This window comes from Rhamphochromis sp. 'chilingali' (assembly GCF_963969265.1).
Source record: "Rhamphochromis sp. 'chilingali' genome assembly, chromosome: 2".
NCBI classification, from domain to species: Eukaryota; Metazoa; Chordata; class Actinopteri; order Cichliformes; family Cichlidae; genus Rhamphochromis; species Rhamphochromis sp. 'chilingali'.
In genome coordinates this window covers 46,256,191-46,279,171 of record NC_137930.1, presented here as the reverse complement: position 1 = coordinate 46,279,171, position 22,981 = coordinate 46,256,191, and the positions used below count along the sequence as shown (strand labels likewise).

General features: G+C 37.8%; 1 protein-coding gene across 1 annotated transcript; it reads right to left on the bottom strand.

Moving 5' to 3' along the window:
• Nucleotides 1-10,138: 10,138 nt before the first annotated feature.
• On the bottom strand, nucleotides 10,139-21,447 carry LOC308392323 (uncharacterized protein). Its single transcript, XM_080875303.1, has 6 exons — nucleotides 21,422-21,447; nucleotides 20,432-20,623; nucleotides 12,972-13,023; nucleotides 11,370-11,525; nucleotides 11,041-11,136; nucleotides 10,139-10,908 (listed from the first exon to the last, which is right to left on the bottom strand). Exons 2-6 carry the CDS (start codon nucleotides 20,473-20,475, stop codon nucleotides 10,669-10,671), a joined length of 588 nt encoding a protein of 195 aa, XP_080731429.1. The 5' UTR covers nucleotides 20,476-20,623; nucleotides 21,422-21,447; the 3' UTR covers nucleotides 10,139-10,668.
• Nucleotides 21,448-22,981: the final 1,534 nt, after the last annotated feature.

Genomic DNA, 22,981 nt, shown 5'->3' with positions numbered 1-22,981 from the left:
GCTCACCGTTCTCATGATCATTTTCACCCCACGGGATGAGATCTTGCGTGGAGCCCCAGATCGAGGGAGATTATCAGTGGTCTTGTATGTCTTCCATTTTCTGATGATTGCTCCCACAGTTGATTTTTTCACACCAAGCTGCTTGCCTATTGTAGATTCACTCTTCCCAGTCTGGTGCAGGTCTACAATACTTTTCCTGGTGTCCTTCGAAAGCTCTTTGGTCTTGGCCATGGCGGAGTTTGGAGTCTGACTGTTTGAGGCTGTGGACAGGTGTCTTTTATACAGATGATGAGTTCAAACAGGTGCCATTCATACAGGTAACGAGTGAGGGACAGAAAAGCTTCTTACAGAAGACATTACAGGTCTGTGAGAGCCAGAGATTTTCCTTGTTTGAGGTGACCAAATACTTATTTTCCACCCTAATTTACGAATAAATTCTTTACAAATCCTACCATGTGGATTCATGGATATTTTTTTTTCACATTCTGTCTCTCACAGTTGAAGTGTACCTCTGGTGCAAATTACTGACCTCTGTCATCATTTTAGGTGGGGGAACTTGCACAATCGGTGGCTGACTAAATACTTTTTTGCCCCACTGTATATTTCTCCTCCAGTTTTGTGCTTTTTTGGCGTTTCTTTGGAGAAAATCAACAACTATGCAATAAATGAACCAAAATCGGTTTTGCAGTTAAAAAAGTTAATATGAGGCTCATGTTCATTCAAGTGGTTCAAAATCTCTTAATTCCTTAAGGGATTTGCTTACTGTAAAGTGTTCCTTTGAGGAACACTGACTGAAGCTGGGCTAACATTTATGCTATGAGTACTCCTGCATTCAATATTCAGTATTTAAAGAATCCATACAGAGTTGTTTTTTCACTTGCCTTTAGAGGGTAAGATTTTTGCTTAACTAGGATTCAATAAGGTAATTAAAAAATAATGTGAATATTTTTTGAGTGTTGTTTATTATTTCATCATATGATATTGAATTGTAGGGAATGGAATGGTTATGTTCCCTGATTGATTTGTAATCCAGCACGAAATTAGTCCAAACAAAAAATGCACAGTGTTCAAAACATCGAAGCTTTATAACCAGGGGAATGCTGAATACCATTTTTCTAGAAGAGAGCGTGTTTATTGGTCCTGTATGTATACATATAATACATATTTATATGTATTACCTGTCCTTCCAATATTTTACTCATGCTTAAATTGCTACCAGTTGTTAAATTGCCAAAGGTGATGCATCTAATTTGGAAATACTAAATATAATAGGTCATCATTTTAATAGGCCTCTGTTTACACACAGAAACTAGTGCTGGGTTTGGTGGGTCTCAGCTGGAGATTCGGTCTCCGGAGGACTCCTCTGCAAACACAAAGCAGTCAATTAAGATTCAACTTCAGATGCATGAGATGACTAGTCAGCTCTGGCAATAATGTCAAAGCGTTATTGATCATTAGCAATGCAGTAGTATGACGTCTTTAATGGGATAAAAACGCCTCATGGATTATGTCAATGTAAAATTGGTCATCGTCTCATCCTCTAGGTTTATGCTTTTTTACATTTAAGGTTTTCTTTATTAAATTCAATTTTTCTTGATTTTTTGCTTTGTGCATAAGGAATTAAAAATATATTACAGCATGTTCTGGATTTAAGGAATTCAAGTTTCAATATTTCATGTATTTTTCTTACTTTTTCATTTGGGATTGAAAAACTTTCTGTATGGAAAGCAAAACATGAGAAAAATATGCTCTAATAAATGGGATGTAGGACGAACTCTTTATTTTCCTAAATTTGAACTGCAAACCTGGATATTTGATCCAATAATGGGAGACATTGTATTTACAGTATGTGGCGTGTCTGACAGATTAGGGGTTTTGGGCAAGATGAGGCAATTATAGAGCGCTTATAAAGTGAAACAGTTCTTTATCCTCAAGGGAAACTCAGCTGGCACAACCCAGCTCTGGGATTTACATTCTATAAAAACACAATTAATGATGAATCCAAAGGTTATGCATAACAGGTATTTTCTAATGTTACAGATAATATAACGTGACAAAACTAACATCCAATTAAATGTCAAGAGAACATGACTCAGATTAGACTGAAGCACACACAGCTAAAATAACTCACTACTGCGAGCCTCAAGTCAGTCATCAGTGTAACATTACATGTGCATGGGCTTCCAGTGTCAGTGTTAAAGTTCTGTGTTTACTTTTGCCATACACTTCTCTGTTTTTTGTCCTATATTCTTTTTAAATCAGGATTCAGTTGGTTGTTGGAGGACAGCACTAAAATCTTAGAATGTACTTTTTTATTAATTCATCATTTAAATTCAGAGAAAGCTCTTTGAAAGTCTATTGCATTGTTTAAATAATTACAACAGTTACCCAACTTTTATACAGAGGTATTTCTTAAAATTGAAACAAATTACGAGTGCTTTTGGACGTGTACCTTTAATCCATGTAGTGTCAGGCTGTACCAAAAAGTTCTCCCAGAGAAAAAAAAAACTACATTAGCAACAAATTGAACTTTGAGCCACAGGATAGATAATGTGCAGCAGTCAATAGGCTATTATACGACTCTAAGATAAGGTTAATGCCCCAGAGAGCTCAGAAGGCAGGCCCTCTGTGTGTGCCTCGCAAAAGGTCAAACATATTCACCATCTCCTCTCTCAAATGTTATTCATCCACTGGGCACCCCCACAGGTTTGATGGGACTTGGCTCTGTGGCCACGATTTGCCTTACATAAGCTTTTGAAATAGATTTAGCTGCTGCTTCGACTGTAAGAACGCCCAGGGGAGGATGTGTGGGTATAAACACTTGAACACTCTCCCACCGCATTCAGTGCTCCTTTTCAGTCTATAAGAAATGAGCGTAGTCGCCACAAGAAGGGCTGAATACACTCTTCAAAGCCCAATAAATGGTCTCACACTACAGAGGAGGAAAAAAAGCTCATAGATGTGCTGAATAGGTCTGAAGTATATACAAAGAAAGGCTGTCACAACAAGAAATACTCTCTTCTTGTAGTCAACCAAAGTCTTCCATTACAGTGGAGTCCTAACTGGAGCAAAGCACATGTCTGCAGAGGGGGAGATTGCTGTCACCAAATTTCCCCTAGTTAAAATAATACCAGGGAAACAGCAAGAAGCAAATACCACTACAGCTTTTGATGTCTGTGGAATCTGAAGTATGCAGGAAATACTGTTACCAGGAACCTCAAGTGAGAGGTGAGAGATTAGATGTCTTTCTTTGGAGTTCACTGTTCCCCTTTGTCAACACTGGAGAAACCCATAATTGACTTTTAAATGGCATGCACAGAATGTGTTAGTCAAACAGCCTGAGTGCAAATGCCACAGAAACAGCAGAGTTACGATTGTGATAATATATAAAACTCGTCAGTCTTAGTATTGTGACTGTTTCTTATCTCAAAGTCAAATGTGCTGAAACTGCAGATAGGGTGACAGATTAAATTAAAAAAAAAACATAAATACCCCCCCCCCCCCCCCCCCAAAAAAAAATAAAATTTTTTTTTTTTAAAAAATAGATTTTTAATTTTTTTGTTTTCAAATAAGTTTAATTTTAGTTTGACTCCTTGCACTGGATTGGACTTAAAATGCATATAAAATAGTTGTTTAGTCTTACTGATCATTCAAGGTGCTTTAGATTAGAAGTCACATTTACATTCATACAGTTCTTTAGTCTTTAGCCAATTTAGAAGACACTTTTAGCCTAACATACATGATTTTGAACTGTGAGATGAAACCGGATTGCCCAGAGACACACACACACACAGAAAATGCAAATGGCACACAAGGGCTTCCTTTGGGGTTCGAAACCAGATCCTTCTTGCAGTATGCTAACCACTTCATCCCCATGCCATCCGTTTTTCTGGTCTAGTTTTAGTTTTACTTCAACAGTTTATTTCAACACTTCAATTCAATTCAGTTTTATTTATACAGTGCCACATGACAACAACAGTTGCCTCAAGGCGCTTTATGTTGCAGGGTAGACCCTACAATAATCCATACAGACGTGATACTTAGTGTTTTCTGCTGGAAGAAGAAGGATGATGAAGACGAAATCACAAAAATGTGATTTAAAGAAATCTACCATGCTGTTTAAGGGAACAATGTTTGATACACTCAAATATGCAATAATTACTGTGGCTTTGTTTGGTCTGAGTGCCTTGGCAGTGATCCTTGAAAAGGATGTGCCCCCCCCCCCCCCGACCCCCCTAGCATGGTGTGCCTAATTTTCCCTCTTGTGCATCAAATAAATAATAATTCAGTAAAAATGTTTTAGCACCTGGTGTTAGGCACATGGATGTGTTTCTCCAAATATGGTGCTTCATTATGTGGAAGAGGCACTTCCATCTGCAGCATTTAGAAGTTTTAGTTGGTCAGAGTTCAGACATTTCAAACTCTGTTATAAAACACTAATGTGCGTTTCCTGCCGTAGCTGTAGTTAAATTTAGAGTCATGAAAATAGAGTTTTCGGAGGTGAGGAACCTGGCAAAGATGTTCCTGCTGGACGTAACCAATGATGATTCATGGACTCTCTTAAAGATAATAGGAACGAGTCACCATCATGAACAGAATGTTAGAAGTTATTTTCACTTTTTGAAGTTTAGAATATAGCAAACCATCAGAACATATAAAGAATTGTTTGGGCAACTAAAGCCCCCTCTTGGGTCTTACTTCAGAGTCCACTCGTTTTTATTAATTTTAACGTAATCTGTTTTTTTTACTTGTTTTTTCACTTTTGCTTTCATTTGTGGGTTAGGTTTAGGCACCTAAAAGCAAATGGTCAAGTTCCCTAACAGCAATAGTAAGTTAGGTTAAGTTATTAGTGGCTTTTTCCTAGGCTTAACCCTCCACAGTGAAAACGGACTCTTATCTAGTATGTTTAACTTGTATAGTTGCTTTGTGTCGGCCAGATATAAACAGATATATTCACATTGCCATCCCACAAGCTGAAAATATGCAAACATTGTTTTTATTAAATGTTTACAACAAAAAACTTTTGACTGAGATGCCTCTAGGTTCAACAGACGGTAAGCGACACATACATCAGTGTCAGCTTCATCTTTAAAATACAAGTTGTTTTCACTGTTAAAAATTTTGTAGCTATTCAGAAGCTCTAAAGAATAAAAAATTATCCTGCAGAGCTGTTGTGTTGAAGCACTTTGAGGCAGCTGTACTAAATTGGTACTATATTGAATTGAATTAAACTGAACTGAATTGACTTAATGCTTTTAATCAGAAGCGTGATGCAGTGAGTCCCTTCCCAACAGAGCAGAGAGAAAAAAGGCACTATAAATATGCCTATTGTTGCACAGTTTCTTCAGTAGCTTACTTTCACTTCACTCTGTGATAGATTTATGGGGCTGTTATAAACGTGGAAATTATTCAGCTTCTGAGATATAATGGCAGAGAGAGTGTGAGAGAGACAGAGAAATGATTTAAATATAATCTCAGGGTCCTCTACTTGACCTCATTGTTTTCGCAACATCTCAACCGCATCTTAAAAGCCTAAAGCTCTTGCCAGAAGTAGTATAACCAACTGTAAAGGAGTTTTACATTGACCGTAACACCCAGTGAACCTCCTCAGCACTTCAGAGGTTTATATCTGCATGTTTTTGTAAGTTAAACTTCCTCTGATTTAACCTTTTTAACCTAAATTGGTCTCTGTTACAGTAGGACAAAAGCTGTACTCCTGGCTGCTGGGAACTAAGCAGTAGTTCTAGAAGTTGATCCTGATTGTTGTGCTAGTTGTCACATTTGTGAACATTTACTTTTCAAACCTATTTCTGCATGAAAAAACAAACATGCATAAACATCAAACAGCACCACCACACATCACTGAAAAGTCTCCCTCTTTTAGCTAACTAGCTGGTACGGGTTGCTAAACCTGCTATTTTCTTCTGACTGGCTGTAAATTGGTTGGTGTTCACACCTCCTCAAGTATGTAGTCAAGATAGTGGCTAACTTTTAGAGTGTGAGAGCAGCCTATCACTACATTAGCATAGTCAGTACAAGTGTGAGAGAATCATTACAGCAGTATCTTTGCTAATACTGTGTCAACAAGGAGTCTTAGCCCAAAAATGTTGCACAAAATATGCACAGCACAGAAAGTCCCTTGGTTCCCACAGGATTCTGCACTATGAATTTTCAGTCAAATTTAAAGCCATGTATCTTCACTCATCCCATTTGCAAACATATGGAATGCTAACAATGCTAAAATATTTAGTATTTAGCAGGCATAGTCAACAATGGTCACTATTTTAGTTTAGTTTGATTAAAACTAGCTACCATGCTTAAGGAAATGCACAGTTTAGGCTGATGAACACTTTAATAGTTGCTGCCTATATCTGTGCTTTAACCAAACTACAAATCGTGTAAAATTTTGCTGATGGTGCTGGTTGAATTCAGTCTTGTCCAAAGTGGCAGGCAAGACAAAATGAATGAGTAGTCAGCACAAGTAAATACCATGTTCAAGTTTTAGCGTGTGCTGGGAGTTAATATAAAGGCATAGCTTACACATTGAGAACATATTATACTTCTTTTGGGTGTGACTTGATGTTACAAATTTCCTTTTAGCTGACATGTTAAGACTCAGTTTATATGGCACACAGGCTTCCGTGGAGGTGATGAAAGATGGTGCTTTCTCAAAACTGTGAATTAACACCCATGTAGTCCTGACACATACTGGAAATTACAAATTAATCACATAAAGTGTTTCCTCTCCTGGCTTTATTCCTCAGCAAACAATTAAGTAAATTAGCAGAAACGCTTTGCATAACGCACATCTGTGTGCTTTGATTAACCTAATATCAGTCAAAACACATTGCCTGATTGCTGCTCTGATTTACTCACAGCCCTGGGAGCACTGGGAAATCTGTGAGAGAAGAGCTCGGCTTTGTTTAAAAACAATGTTGGATATAAGTTGCCCTATTAAATTGAAATAATTATATATATATATATATATATATATATATATATATATATATATATATATATATATATATATATATATATCACATAGGTTTTTTTCAGCCCATCTTTTTTCCCTTGTTATTGGAACAATTATGATGTACAAATAATCTACAAATGGAATAAAAAAATATTTTCAGCTCTCCACTTATCTTTTATACACTTACCCTTTTTTGATATGACTGTTTGGAACTTTTAAGCAGGTTTACAAGAGATGAGACTCATAATGGGTGGTCCATAAAATCAAATAAAAATAAAACCACACATCCATACAAGTTAACAAAAAAGTAACACACTGCGTCATCACGTGCTACCAGAACAGATCATTGTGCTTTGACTATCTGGTACTTAATGACACCATAGGCTGTATGTAAAAGATAGACATAGCTTCCAGTTATTAAAAGTGAAATGAACGCAGACACTTCTTAAGTCTGCATTCATTCTAATAGCCATAAGAGGGCGCCATCTGTGGTTTTAAAAATAAGTTGCCTAGAATTTGGTATATAGGTCCTCTGGGATCTTGACCTAGGTAAACACTTAGAGCATGATCATACCAGCCCTTTGGATGTCCTCCTTCAACACGTACATGACTATTCTTTGCGGTATTCCACTTTCCTTTCTTCCTGGCAGCTCTTTACCAGGCATAGACCTTACATTTAAAGTCCTTACTCTCATCTCCACACTCCTATCTTTCCTTCACTACCACTGCCTCCTAACATGCGCTCCCGTTCCTCTTCCTTTGTCTTAATTAAACAGGAGCTCAGTACTCTCCACCAGCATCCTCCTGGCCAGCACCATCAAAGGTAGTCGTTGTTAACCCCGGCCCATACTTGGCCAAGATTTTATGCCAGCTGCCCTTCCTTACTCATCACTCTTCATTTATTTGAGCACACTGGCTTGTGGCCTCCTCGTGACTGGGTTGAAATCTGGAGTTATAAAATAATGGTCATTAAGAAAATCTTTATCTTAATAAACACAGCCGTACTGAAAGCTTGTATTTTTTTATACTGCAGTTCATTAGTCTGCAGTGCCTCATTTTATCTTACTTTATTAAATTTTAAAAACCTTTAGGAGTTAATTTTGTCACAAGATCCTGTAAGATTTACACGGTAACACTGATAAAATTTTTTTCTAGTTTTGTCTTGTTATAAATTCATATGTTTGACTTACACAGTGTAAAACATGACTTCAACGAGCTATGGCCTAATAAAGCCTGTAAAGCGGCTTTCTTTGTTTAATAATGATTTGACAACCCCAGACGAAGAAGTCACAACACCAGAAAAGCAACTTCAGACACACCCAGCTGCGCTTTATTAATGCACATTAAAGCTGCAGGTCAAGAATGAAGTAAGAAGTGATTTAATGCATGGACAGCTTCAAGTTAACGCTGAAAGAAATGTGCAGTTGTGCGTACCTGAATGTGGCACTGAAGCTTAATCGAACACCTGCGTGAATCATTTAATCCTTAATATGGAGCTGAAATATGTTTTATATGTTGCTGGTGTTTAGATACATTTTAGCAGAACGGGACTTTCACTGTGTTAGATGTCAAAAAGTGAAGTTTCTTTGATATTTTTATATTTCCTGGTTGCTTGCCAGTGTCCTAAAATTGGCAAGGCTCAAAACAACAACAACAAAAAAAAGAATAACTTTTCCATAGGGAAGAAAATGTAATTGTCTCAGACCTTGAACCACTTTCCAGAAAACAAACGTATGCAGTTGGACTAACATCTCTGGACAATGCAAAAGGGATGGAAACATATGCTCTAATATGACCAGTCTGGCTGAGTGCTCACAGTCTTTGAGTCACAGCTCTTCTCAGCAACAAATTACAAGTTTTCAGAGTATGAAGCCAACACCCACTGACTGCAGTTGTGTGCACATTACATTGATCAGTCAGTCTATCCACAATGGTGCAAAGAGACTTTATGATAACCACTTTGAGCAGTTTGAAACTAGAATGGTATTTGTGCTTTACAGTACTGTGATAAAGTACTTTCACAAAGTTACCTATACCTGTCACATTTAAATGCTTCAGATCATCAAACAAATATTAGAAATAAATACAAATTGGAGTTTTTAAATAAAGACATCACTCATTAATTTGTTAAATCATTAATTAACTGTGATAAATGACAATTTGTAGAAACCATTATCCACAAATGGAAAGGAGTGGCCAGTCTACCAAAATCGCTCTAAGAGCACATTGTTGACTCATCCAGGAGGTCATAAAAGAACCCAGAACAATGTCTGAGACCTTAATGCCTCAGTTTAGGTCAGTGTTCATGATTCAACGACAGTAAAGAGACTGGGCAAAAATGGCATCCATGGGAGAGTTCCAAGGTGAAAACCACTGCTGGCCATAAAAAACACAGACTTGTCTTAAAATTGGCAGAAAACGATGATCCCTAGGACTTTTGGGGAAATATTCTGTGGACTGACAAGACAAAAGTTGAATATTTTGAGATGTTTGGCTGTTTGGCTCACATTACATCTCATAAATATCTGCCCCATGCATCTGGTGTATCTGGTGATTAGCATTATTGCCTCACAGCAAGACGGTCTTGAGGGTTCAAATCGAGGCTGGGGCCTTTCTAATGTGGGCTGTCTCCAGGTACTTTGGCTTCCTCCCACAGTCCAAAGACAAACAGTTTTTAGGGTTAAGTAAATTGTCCATAGATGTGAATATCAGTTGAATGGTTATGTCTCTCTGAGTTAGCCCTGCACTGAAAAAAATGTTTTGTTCAATTTACTCAATTTTTTTTATGACAAGTGGTTGCACGAAATAAATTTGTTTGAATCCAGAAATATTTTTTAAGTACACTGAATTTAATTTAAGCGAGTAAAACCAACATATTTTTTAAGCTACTTTAACTTAACTGTTGTGGATACAACTTAGTCAAATATTATTAGTAATTCCAACTAAGGTCGTGTTAAGTGTACCAGAATAATTTGTTTCCTTTACACTTATGTCCCAAACTTATATTCAAATCAAATTGTTAATTTCTCTCTATTTCAATTAAGTTAAGTTTACTTAAAAAAAAAAAAAAAAAAAATGCTTACCCTGATTTGTAGTTTTTAAAAACGTCAATAATGAAAACTACAAAATTCTTTCACATCATTTATTAATGCAAAATTTGTTGCAAACCGAATAAGAATCCACATCTCTAGGGGAAATTGCTGCAATTTGTATAATACAAATTACAAAACTTTTTCCTATGAACTAGTAGCTTTAAAAAGCTCTATTCAAACAAAACAGAAACAACAGACAAGAGAAATGTTAACCAATGTTTCTCTTCCTCTAAAAAAGAAAAAACTGCTTACATAAAAGAATAAAACACTGCCAGCAGTATAAAGTATCACAATTAGAAACTGATGCATCCACAAACTAACCAGTTTCAGACTTTGTGTTCTGCGATCCACATTTAGAAATTGCATTTTAATAAGGTAATTAGACTTAAAACTAAACTTGTGTTTTCCTTACTGCTTATTAACCACTGTCTTTTCATTCTAGTCCTTCCCTCCTATTCACAAGAGCACCAGTCATTGGTAATTTATATAACAGCATTCTCTTGATGTGTGGTTTTAGAAATCTTCCTATCCAGTAGCAATTTTGTTCTTCAGCCCAAGGACTTTGGGGGAGAGCTTTTCACCATCCAATCCCATCAACACTTTCTAAATGGATTCATAATAGTCCTTCAATTCCTTGGGGAAGGCTAGGTTTAGTGCATAGATTACTCCAAGCATCAATGCACAAGCTTGGGCCAGAGATCCAATGTTGTCCATGACTATCTCCCCTTTAACAAATATTCCAATGTCATCATAATGTCCATTTTGTCCATCCTCCTTGTTGATGACATAAATGCCCATGGTGTGCTTCTTCAGGTCTCTCTGGATATCATCTCCTTCAATGTCCTAAACATTTAATAAAAAGGTAAAAGAAAAAATAATTAACTCTACAATTAAATTCCAATCTAGTCGTTTGTGTGTCTATCTAAAAAGTGTGTGTGTGTGTGTGACTTGCTTACAATGACTTAAATGACTTACCAAGTACTCCCGAATAAGGCTTCCGTCCTCTTCACCAAGGTAGAGGCAAAGTGCCCTGAGAACTGCTTCCCTTTTCACTTTAACATCACTTTCAGCCTGTTTAAAGAGAGTTGCTGATTAAACCAATTTGGAAAAAAGAACAATGTCTGACATTCGCAATAAGTAAGTTTTATCATATGTCAGTTCAAACATAGTAAATAAAATTTATATATGAAATTTCAAAATTTAGATTGCTTGGCTGGTCACCTAAAATGGCTTATTTGACTCACCAGTGACCTGCCACTTAAGACAAAAGAAATCCTAATAGAATTTGCAATATTCAGATTTACCTCTTGCATGATCTGCAAGTGGTGGGCAAGTTTCTGCCCAGAAACACCGCCCTTCTTCTGGAAAACTGCCATCAGCCGAGGTGTAATTCTGTCTAACTGTGCCGCGAAGGTCGTCTCCAGTTGAAGTGTTATAATACACTGGAATTCAGCATTTACCTGTATCACACACACACCACACACACAGAAAAAAAGAAGACTGGTGCTTAATCATTGGTATGATTATTTTGTTATTTCTTCATTAAATGCTACAATCCAATTGCCATCACTACATAAAGCATGATTAGCATATGGGTTAGTATACAGTGCATGAAGGATGTTACTACTGTTAATCAAAGAAGAAATGAATGGCATCAGTCCATTTAACGGGTTTAAAGGGTTTTAAAAAGCAGATATTTGTCTGTTTCAGGTGGTTGGCAACACATTTTCCTGTGCTCTTTGTCCACTGGTGGGAGTGTCTCACCTGTGAGGTCAGCGGGGCAGAACTCTGCCGTCAGCAACAGAGAGCAGAGAAAATTTAGAGGTGCAACTAAAAACATGCTTGCCATGTAAGCCCCAAACATCTCTGAAATTGCTCTGCAAACTTCAGAGTACTTGTACTTCAGAAGTCCTGTAAAGTCCGTAAAGACTCATGTATGCACACAAACCACATTTTTTTTGCAATCTGATCCTCTTTCTCTTGGCTGTTTCCTACAGGGATCACCACAGTGAATGATCCACCTCCATCTAACCCTATGCTCTGCATCCTCTTAACTCACAAGAACTAAATTCCTGTTTTTCATTTCACTTTCGCAAGTTTTTTTTTCCTTTTGTCCTGAATAAAAGAAATTTAATCATATATATTAATTGATATTAATTAATATCAATATTAATAATCACAAGAACCCTTAAGATGAGATAGATAAACTTGTCCCTGCAATACTGTCATGGTCCTGGGTCGAGCGACCCAGTGTTTGAGTTTTATGCATCTTTTGTATTCATTTGTGCCTAGCTTAGTTCACCTAGTTAATTTCTAGATTGCAGTTTAGTCTTGTTCCTTAACTGTTTATGTCATCTCCCCTTGTACTAAGTCTCCCTGGTTCATGCGTCATGTCTGCGTGGTTATGTTTAGTTCATGTCATGTCTAATCTCCATGTTTCCTGTTTTACTTTGAAAGTCTGTATTCAATGTCTGTGTATTTAGTTTCACTTCTCCTGTCCTGTCGTTAGGTTCATGTGTGTCAGCTGTGCTCCCATGTGTGGCCACTTCCCCTGATTATCCCTCATGTGTATTTAGTCTGTGTTTCATACAGTCTGTGTCGTGTCGTCTGTGTTCCCACCCTCCATGTTGTCACAGCCAGTCTTTTGTATTCATAGTTATGGTTTCCTGTGTCTTCATAGTTTATCCTGGTATCACTTTCCCAGTTTAGTTATAGTTTAGTTTTGTCACTGCGCTTCTGCCTTGTTTGCACTCCTTGTCATCAGCCACAATAAAGGCTCGCTTTTCGTTTGAACTCAGTTTCGTGTCCATGCCTGTGTCTGCACCCGAGTCCTCCACACGGTCTGCCACAGCGGACCGTGACAAATACTGTCGTGATAAATATGTAAGGAATTTGCATGTACTTACCAAAATAACACCATCTTCTTGAATAAACAGTAACACATAAGGGGAAGAAAATCTGCCAGAAAAGGAAGACAAATAAAAAAAATAAACTTTAGAAAGACAAACAATTACCGTTTCCAAGCCATTAGTGCATTACTTCATGATACTCCCTTGTAACAAAACAAATCTTACTTGTGCCTCTGTGCAAACTACAGATGGCACGATACCACTTTTTTATGTCCGATACCGATATCATAAATTTGATTATCTGCCGATGCCGATATGAATCCGATATAGTGTATTTTATAATAAATAAAACTGTTTTTATAAATATTTTGCTGCATTTTGTATAAGTTCATACTCAGTTTTAAAAACAAACATTAAAGCTATTCTGTTATACCTGTATGCAAAAAATACACTGCACCCAAAATATTTTATACTTCAGCATTACTGATCAACCTAAAAAAACTTACACCATCCTCCTTATTCAGGTATTCTAAACAGTACATAGAAATATTAAACAACCTAACTAATAGGACTGCCAACTCCCAGCAAAAATATTAGGAAACCAGCCCGCACCCTCTGCCTGATAATGCTTAATTGACGTAATCTACTTTAATGCACAGAAATCAATTATTTTTCTATAATAATTAGATTCAACATTTTTCTTCAATACAGTTGCAGACAGCCCAGATGGTACCTTCCCAAAGGAAAAAGTGCTATATGTACTACTATTACTAGGGTATATATTAGACTTAATATTTACTACATACAATAATGGATCTCTATTTAACCAGATCACCACTTTGGTGTTAAGATTTAGAATAATTATTTATTAAAAGCTAGACATTTTAAATGAGAATAAGAAAGAAAATTATGTCTTTGTGTCTCCCTTTCCCTGTTAATGCCCTACCTGCCCCCTGGCAAAACTTTGCTAGATCCGCCCCTGCACAGTTACCAGATGTCAGCTACATAGAAAAGGATCCTGGTGTTATTTGTCTCTCAGAAACAGTTCATAACTTCCCTTCAACTCATTCATGTCACCTAAAATGTAAACCTGTTTCTCCATCACCTGTTCAGCTCTAATGATTCAGTAAAAACTTCTCCTGGTTTCACCTTCACGTTTCCACATAACCAAACCGATATCATGACCAGCAGCTATTACAGCTTTGCCTTCAGAAAACATAAGCGGATACTAGAAGTAATATTAAAAAAAATTCTAGCAACAGCTTATCAAGCTTAAACGTGCTGCTGTTGTTTATCTGCCGTTTTCCTCTTTCTAGCGCAAACTGGGTGAATAACAAATGAGAGAGACTAGCGACAGAAAAGCTGATCACCTGATAATTGATCAGTTTCATGATTGAAGTAGCAACAGGAGAGGGAGGGGGGAGAATGAGAGAAGAAGTTTTAGCTCAGCATGAAGACACCGAATAACTCCAGCTTTGTGTCTTTTTTCATTGTAGCTGAAGTACGAAACAAATCGCTTCCTTTCCCCCTCAATACAAAACTCCGACAGCCAGTCCAGCTGTGGCTCCATACATCGGTTGTTAAGCTCAACATGGAAATACTATGCAAACATAAAGAGATGAACTTACACACTTGCTTTACTTCTCTGTGTTAGTTTTCTCTGAGATTAAATGCAGCGGTTTGGAAGCACGTAGCGAGGCTTCAAATGCTAAACCAGGCCGCTGACAGGTCTCGCACTCAACAGCTCTATCACGTGAAGCAAATTCTTTTCTGAGTTAATTTCAGTCCTGACAAACATCACTCTCAGTCTCACATTTTTGCCAACCACTGAGTTATTCTCCTCCACAGTTTACAACCATTATTTGTTTCTGCACAAAAGACGTTGTGCAACGCCAATCCTACTTATTTATTTCCTACTGCACCCCTGACTGTGCAGGTGCGTTCAGAAGCCCCCTCCCCCGCCCGACTATTCCTTAATGCCAATGTTGTGGCGGGAGGGACGATTTCTCAATTTAAAACTGCAGGCGACTGTACAGTGAACTTTACAGCTAACTACAGAGAAATTGCCTCGTTCCATAATTTGTTAGTACAAAGTGTGCCACCAGAACTAAGCTAAAAACATATGACATTTTAACGCATCAATACAATTACTCTTTTAATACAGCAGTAGCTAATAGAGCACATAGCTAGCTTAAGTCAAATCACGACAAAGTTCAGAGGTGTACAACTACTTAGACTTCTTTCTCCATGTGCACACATCTTAAAGAGTCAACATGCTTTGACTGAGGTAAAAAAATAAAACAAAAACGACCGTAAAAGGTTTACTTACCGAAGCTAGACCACCTTTACACGAAGTTGTGTGATTAACTTGAGCCCGCTTGCAGCACACAGCGTCCGCTTTTTCAGTCCGCCCCAAAATGGTGGCCTGTCCTAACGCATGCGCAAAATGGCCCAGCAGGATGCTATGAATAACATACTTAAGCATTTTGAGCTACATTTAATTAACTAAAATTAATTGGATTATAACGCAGGGAATGTATTCTGGAGTTACTCGAATTATATATGTAGACAGGAATTACTCATTTGAATTGAAAAGATATACCAAAATATAATATGCTATATCTAAAAGGTAGGGGTGCAACGATACACAAAATTCACGGTTCGGTTCGATACTTTGGTGTCACGGTTCGATATTTTTTCGATACAAAAAAAATGTTCATGCCTTTTTAATTTGTCATTTATTAAAATTATAAATATATATTTTAACTCAAAAGTACAGTTTTTAAATTTAACCCTAACCCTTGTGCGTGTTTTTCATTTTGACAGCGAATGCGCACCTGCTGACCACTTATGTGCACCCCTGGTTATATAGTTCGTCATATTGCAGCCACAGAAATTCTTTTGTCCATGAAACCATAAAGCTGCACTTTCTTTTTGCCTTATACTCTGATTTGTCATAACTTCTCCATTTTGTGGTAAGCTTTTCTTTGGCTGTCACTTCTTCACCCTGACCTGTCTTATTTGGCTCAGCAGAACTAAAATATATATCTGTCTGTGAAGGTTCTCAGTCATCCAGGTCATCATAGTCAAATATAAATCCTGTTGCTTGTACTCACATAAGCTCAGCGATTCTCTGCGCGATCAACCTCTCACATGTTTAAGCTGCGGGAGATTTCACTTGTCATGTTTGCATAGTAAGCTAACAATTAATAAGACGATGTCAGAGGAATTGGTGCACAAATTATCATCACTCACAGATCAGTGCTGTCGCTCTCTATACACAGTTCGCGTGATTGCAAAGTGAAAGCAAAAAAACAAGCGCAAATTCAAACGCGATTTCAATATGTCACATATTGACAGTGGCTCACCGATGCCAATGACATAATTACCCAGCTACATTTCCGAAAGAATGCAAAAGCACTGACATATGTTTTTCCTTCCTACAATAGCCCGACGGGCAGGGCAGAGATAGATTTTGGTACCCCGACTGAAAAAAATCGCTAGCTCCAGGACGTCGGGCTAGCGATATTGCGAGCCCTGTATCTGATTGAGGAATCACTCATCTTTGGAAAAGAGAGTTTATTACAGAGAAATGTCTCTTTCCAAAATAAAAGCTATACTATCCGCTTCTTCTGGGCTATATTCTCAGCAGCATATTAAACAGCTGTCTAAATGACTCGGCTAAAGTTAGTAGCATGCTTGCTTGTTTTTTTTCTGCTTCCACTTGTCTTTGCACTAGGATGATGTCGGCATAAATGTGCAGTCATATTCGTTGTGTTCCCACTAGTGCTTTCAGGTTAATCTCGTTGAAATGACGTTAACGCCACAACACGGCAAATCTCCGTTAACGAGCTACCGCCGATTGCCTGTGCATGGGGCTAGACGGCCAACACGTTAACGAGCTAACTGCGCTAACACACTAGTTCCCACCCATGTAATTGAGCATTGCATGGCACAACATACTGTTTTACTTTAGTCCATGACTGCTTACCTTCAGGGTCATACGTCACATGAAAACCAAAATAATTCCAAACGCCAGATCTGAATGAGGGTGGGGGAGGTCCATGTTGTAAGGAGAGCTTAACTTCTGTCTCGCTAGCTTGCCCTGCGCTCTTCCTTCTGACGATGCTGTCTGTGTTGAGCGCTCAGTGAATCTGCGTTCGACTACTCCGCCTAGGCTGCACTGTCGACCCTAGGCGGAGTAGTCGAACGCAGATTCACTGAGCGCTCAACGCAGATTCACTGAGCGCTCAACACAGACAGCATCGTCAGAAGGAAAGTTGATAAAATAAATTACAAATTTTGTATTGTTCGATACATATGCGTACCGAACCGAAAGCACTGTATCGAACGGTTCAATATCGATACGAATATCGTTGCACCCCTACTAAAAGGAGCCAATATCACTTTTTTCAGTGTGTAACAGACTGACGAGCTGTTCAGGGTGTGCCAGACCTCTCTGCGTATGGCAGCTGTGATAGGCTCAAGCTAAAGAAAGAATGAATAGATGAACATCTGGTGTAAAACTAAAACAGCATTTCATAAAAAGAATATCACACTGAGAGTCAAGCATAGATGTGGTGTTATGGAGTAGGGCTGCTTTCCTGTTTCAGGATCTGGATAACTTGCTGCAACTGATGTTTGGCCACCAATGCATGCCCTGAAGCCCCATCCCACTGGCGTTATGGATCTGAAACACACCAGTACCTGGCATTGGAGTGGCCTAGTCAAAACATGGTCTGAAATCCAGTTGAGAAGCTTTAGCTCCAATGTGGTTGATTTGAAATGATTCTGAGTCGGCCAAAGCAGAGCAGGTGAAAATTCCTCCAAACCTACGTGAAAGACTCACTGACAGTTGTCACAAATGGGTGATTGCAGTTCTTGCTGCCAAAGGTGTTACAACTAAGGGCCAAGTAGGCTTGTCCTCAATACATTAAATCATTTAAAAAAAATAGAATTTTATGCATTTTATAGTAACTAACAATAATAAATTGGGTTATCATTTTTGTCATTGTATTCAATTATTACTTTTTTTTGATTATTTGAAACATGTAAAAGTGACAAATATGCAAGAAATAAGAAATCAGATAGGGGGAAATAGTTTTTTTTTCACAGCACTGTATGAGGTCTTGGCAAAGACTGAACACTGGCAAAGTTTATAAACCACATTTCAGTTATTTGAGGTGAATTTTGAAGAGATTTGTTTTTCTTTTCACTTCTCCTAACAGCAGTTTTCTCTTGGCTGGCATCGGTAATAAAAAAAACTTGTCTAACCACCTAAAGGCAAATCAGAAACTTTGAATACGTCCGGACCTGTACACCTGTGAACTGTTCAGGCTAATTCCTCACTGATGTGCAACACATGTTTTTATCTTAAAGTACAAAAGGTTTTCAGTGTTCTTCATAGAGAACACCCATTTCTCACATTCACTCATTATATTTTCTGCCTTTCAGACTCTATCATTTGTAGAGGATGGAATGGAATAAAAGACAAAGCCAAAACTAATTTGTCAGTATAACACTGGGTTAATCTCACCACTTAGTATCAATTTACTCGTACAAGAACTACACGCGCTTTCTCAGGTTGCTAATAAGCTGGAAATAATAAGCTCCTGGATACCATTTTAGCGTGCCAGTCGTGCGTTATGAAGACACACTGCATCGAGCTTTTATATCCTTGAGTAGCACAATCAACAGAGTCATCACAGTGGAGAACCCCGCTCACAGAAGCAATTTTAAAAGTTACAGTTGTGGTCAGAAGTTTACTTAAATGTCACGGTCATTTGGGGCTTTAATGATTTCTCTGAACTCTTCTTTTTATCCAAAGATTTTACAGCATACGTCTTTAATGACTTCTAGTTGTCAGTCTTCTGTTTTTCTAACTTTTCTTTTTTGGCAGACATTATATTCATTTTAAAGGTTTATTTAAAGTTCAACCTTCATAAGTTACAATTGAAAAAGATTTTTGCTTCATTTGTTGTTGTTTTCACTTTTTCTGGGCCTCGATTGGATAAGATTGACAGACAGTTTCAATAATGGTAAATGTAAATGGTCTGTATTTGTATAGCGCTTTACTTAGTCTCAATGGACCCCAAAGTGCTTTACACTACTTTCAGTCATCCACCCATCCACACCCTGGTGATGGCAAGCTCCATTGTTGCCGATTACTTGACGAAGTGCCAACTCTTGAGCTACGATCGCCCCATATTATTACAGAAGTTAAAATTAGTTACAGTTGTAACAGTTGTAGCAGCATTTAAATTATAATATTAATTAAAGTAAAAGTCTTAGAAGTGTCGCACATAAACAATATGACATCTTTTGTCATAGTTTTAACACTGGCTAGATTTCTCCAACTTGTTAGCAAACTGTTAGTCCAAATGTCTCGATGAAGAAATTCAAAATGTAATCTTTTTGAAATATTCCTGAAGCTCTTGTTAGTCTCATAATTAGTTTTAATTGTTTTGCAGCTGTAACTCCACCATTTCCTGGATGCACGGCATCTGGAGATAAGCGTCAGATTAATTTAATTTTGAAAGCAAAAACCGATCTGTATGCAGATATGTTTCCCTTTTGTTTTGTGCAGCAAGAAATACAGAAAACACAGCTCAGTTAGATTGTGACGATGAGTTGGAACACAATCTTAGTTGTGGGCTCATTGTGAGTCAGGCCAGGCAAAGGAAGTCAAACACCGTTATACAAGTTTAGTTAATCCTTTGCTCAGTACAGTTAAGCTATATTGGGCACCAAGTCGTGCACTCCAGCTTCTTGATGAAAAGCTCTCATGCAAATCTTAAGGTGTTTAGGCCAAACATTGCTGTGGAAAGCCACAAATCCATTAATTCCCATTGTAGACAGGCTGTGGGAGGCTGAGATCTTTGAGCAGAGTGTGTAAAATGAGGCCTCTGTCTTTTTATGTGCGGTAGAGTTTCTCACCTCTTACTGCCATTCAATAGGATTAGAACTTGAACTGGTCGGCAGTTACTTGTTTGGCCTCCCCCCGTGGAGCTAATTCTCACTCTCCCAAGATGTACGGCCACTCTAGCGCCTCAGGCTGAAATACAATCTTAAGCTCAGCACAGCAAATCACATGGGCTCTCCAGGAAACAATACACCCAGGTAGTGTAAATGGGGAGTGAGTAGATGGGGTGAATGCTCATAAGATAAGGTAACTGATATGGATTGTTATGAGTACATGCAAGGCTTTGACAGTTTCAATATTGAAACAATACATAAACTGTGTGACACAGGTCGTGAAATCGAAGGAGGACAATATCGTAATGGGATTTGTATATCATTAAACAGATTAATAGCTTTCTGCAAGTGGTCCTAGAAAGAACTCCTGACAGGAATCTTAATACAACACAGTGCCAAAGCAAGCAAAAGAAGTGCTTAAGAACCAAAAATTACTTGCTAATCCATTATTTTAGCTTTTTTGTACATTTGTGGAGCAACATCGCTTGAACATGCTAATTCATGATATTGATATGCAAAGAAAAAGAAAATTCAGTACTGACCGTAAGTCACTGTAGTTTGTATCTGATATCTGTTTTTGTCCCATAGATTTCTAATAAGGATTTATTATATAAGTATAGATAAATTCCCAATCAGAAGAGGAGCTCTGCTGCTCTCTGAGATGAGCAGGTCGTGTTTTCATAGTCTGGTATCTTACACCCAGACATCACAGGGAAACAGCACGTAGGGGTTAGCTACAAAAGGGAGAGATAAGTAAGAACAAAGCAAACTATCCCATGGTGTCAAAACAAGACCTCCCATTTCACCCCTATAGACAGTGTGGTTCTTAACAGACACCAGACACTCTTTAGCCTTAGTGAGATTAAGAACAGAGACTTCTTTAGACAAAGCTATCACCTTCTGTGGCACAGGCAGGGCCTGGGGCATGTTGTGGATTTGTTTGCCACTTCACATTCCCGGAACCTTGCATTTTGGAAAATTCAGAGTTTACTCAAAGTAAAGGAAATTGATTCAGAGCTTAGTTTGTTTTTGCAACTACCTGAAATTACACAATTACTTGTGTGTGTTGTGCTTTTAGCTATCTCATTGGTTCTGTGCAGAACAAGTTGGTAGAATAATGCACTTTCAGAATTTGGTATGGTTCTTATAGGCCAACATTCATTTTTGTATTTGTTCATCCACCAAAAGCAACAATCAAATAAATTTATAGATAAATAAATAGAACAATAATAGTGATAACTAAATAAATAATGTGTTTAGTGCTCTTGCTTCAACTACTTTTTTCTGCAGGCAGTTAACCAGTTAACTTCAGTTAACCAGTGCGAACTCTAATGGGTACTCCAAATGTGACTTATTTGCCAGTCCATTATAGAAAAGTATAAATAGGAGACATGACCAGCACCCATGTTTGATTGCTTTCACAAAAGCTCAATGAATGTATATAAAATGTATATTACAGAGCTGGATTTCTATCTTGTTGCGCTTATATCTTGCTTGGAGGCGGCTGCTGAATTTTCATGAAGCATACTCACCCACTTGCTTTACATGTAGAGGTTCTCAGCAATGTATTGGGAATGGGATTTTCATACTGTGGGAATCAGTTCCTAGCGTGGGCACCCTCTTTCGAGATGCACGTTTGATGAGTCAAGCTGCTGATTGGCCAGTCCTCTGGGACAGTCTAAGATAAGATACAGCCTGAAGATAGGTGAGAAAAATACAAACAGGAAGTCAGTGTAATGTGTAAGATTCTGCAACATAATTAGGAGCAAGGATGAATAACAAGATCTACTACACTGGCACGTCATGTTCCACAGAATACAGTGTTTTCAGACTTCACTTGGAGGAAATGGCCTTATTATCTGCGTGGCCTCATCATTTAATGCCAAAGACTCGGAAGATCTGGAAATTTTATTGTAACTTTTAATAATTTATTTTATTCATTTATGTTTGGATTAAATGTGTTCATATACTTCTACAAAACTCTAATACTGGAGTCTAATACTGTTTTGAAATTTGTGTGGAAAATAGATTAGGATGGAGGTAATACAATAAAGTAGGTGTGGTTCATCAAGACGCTAACAAGTCCTTCACACAGGTTTTTGGGTCTTATTTGATAAAACGCAGCATGTCAAATTTTTTATAAATAGCTTTTATAATTTTATGTGACAAGGTTTACACAGTAAATTTTACTTTCTAATCATTATTAATGAATTTAAACAACAACAATATAACCTTTATATTTAAAAAATATCTGTTTTTTAAAAAATATTTCATATAGTTTGCATCCTTGTGTTTTTTGCATAAATGAAACATGAAGAAAAGTGAAAAAATAAGCAATACATTTAGAAACATAAGAAATGAATGTGGGGAGCATAAACCCCTTCTATAATATGATTTATAGAAGTGGTTATATATATATCTATATATACACACACACATATGGGGACACTTTTGAGCTAAACTTACATAGTTTTTAACTGACATAGTCTTGATGTGATCCTTGGGGTCACTGGATTTACCTGCTAACTGGTTATTTTCAGACATTTTTTAAGGACAACGTGCAGCATCTCTTAAAGCTTTTCGGCGTCAGCCTCTTGCCTAAAATGGAATTGGAATGTACAACGGGATAAGAGGGACTATATTAAAACACAAATACCTGTCAGAGCAAGGAACAATGGTGTAAAAATGACTTTTTAATGAGAGGGCAGACCGTGGGTGTGGGTTAGCTACCATAGAAGAACAATGGAGGGTATTTCCTGTTGGAATCAAAGCAAGCCTTCTACCACCTTCCTCTGATTACTGAGGGAGTGCATCTGCAGTGTTTGTGCATTTGAAGCTGGCAGTTATCGTGCTTTAATAACATCTAGCGTTGCATAGATGTGCTTCACTCTGACCACAGTAACGTACACTCTATGCACATAATTGGCTGGGCAGTCGTTGCATCCAGATGCTTCCACGTAAGTGCCGGTAGGGGTCATGAACCTATCAGCTCGCTCCCCGCCTCTGTGCGTAAATCAACAGGTGCTCCCTACGTCTGCCCTGACATCATATCCCAAAGCGTAGCATTATTAGGCTGTGCCGAAGCCAAAGAA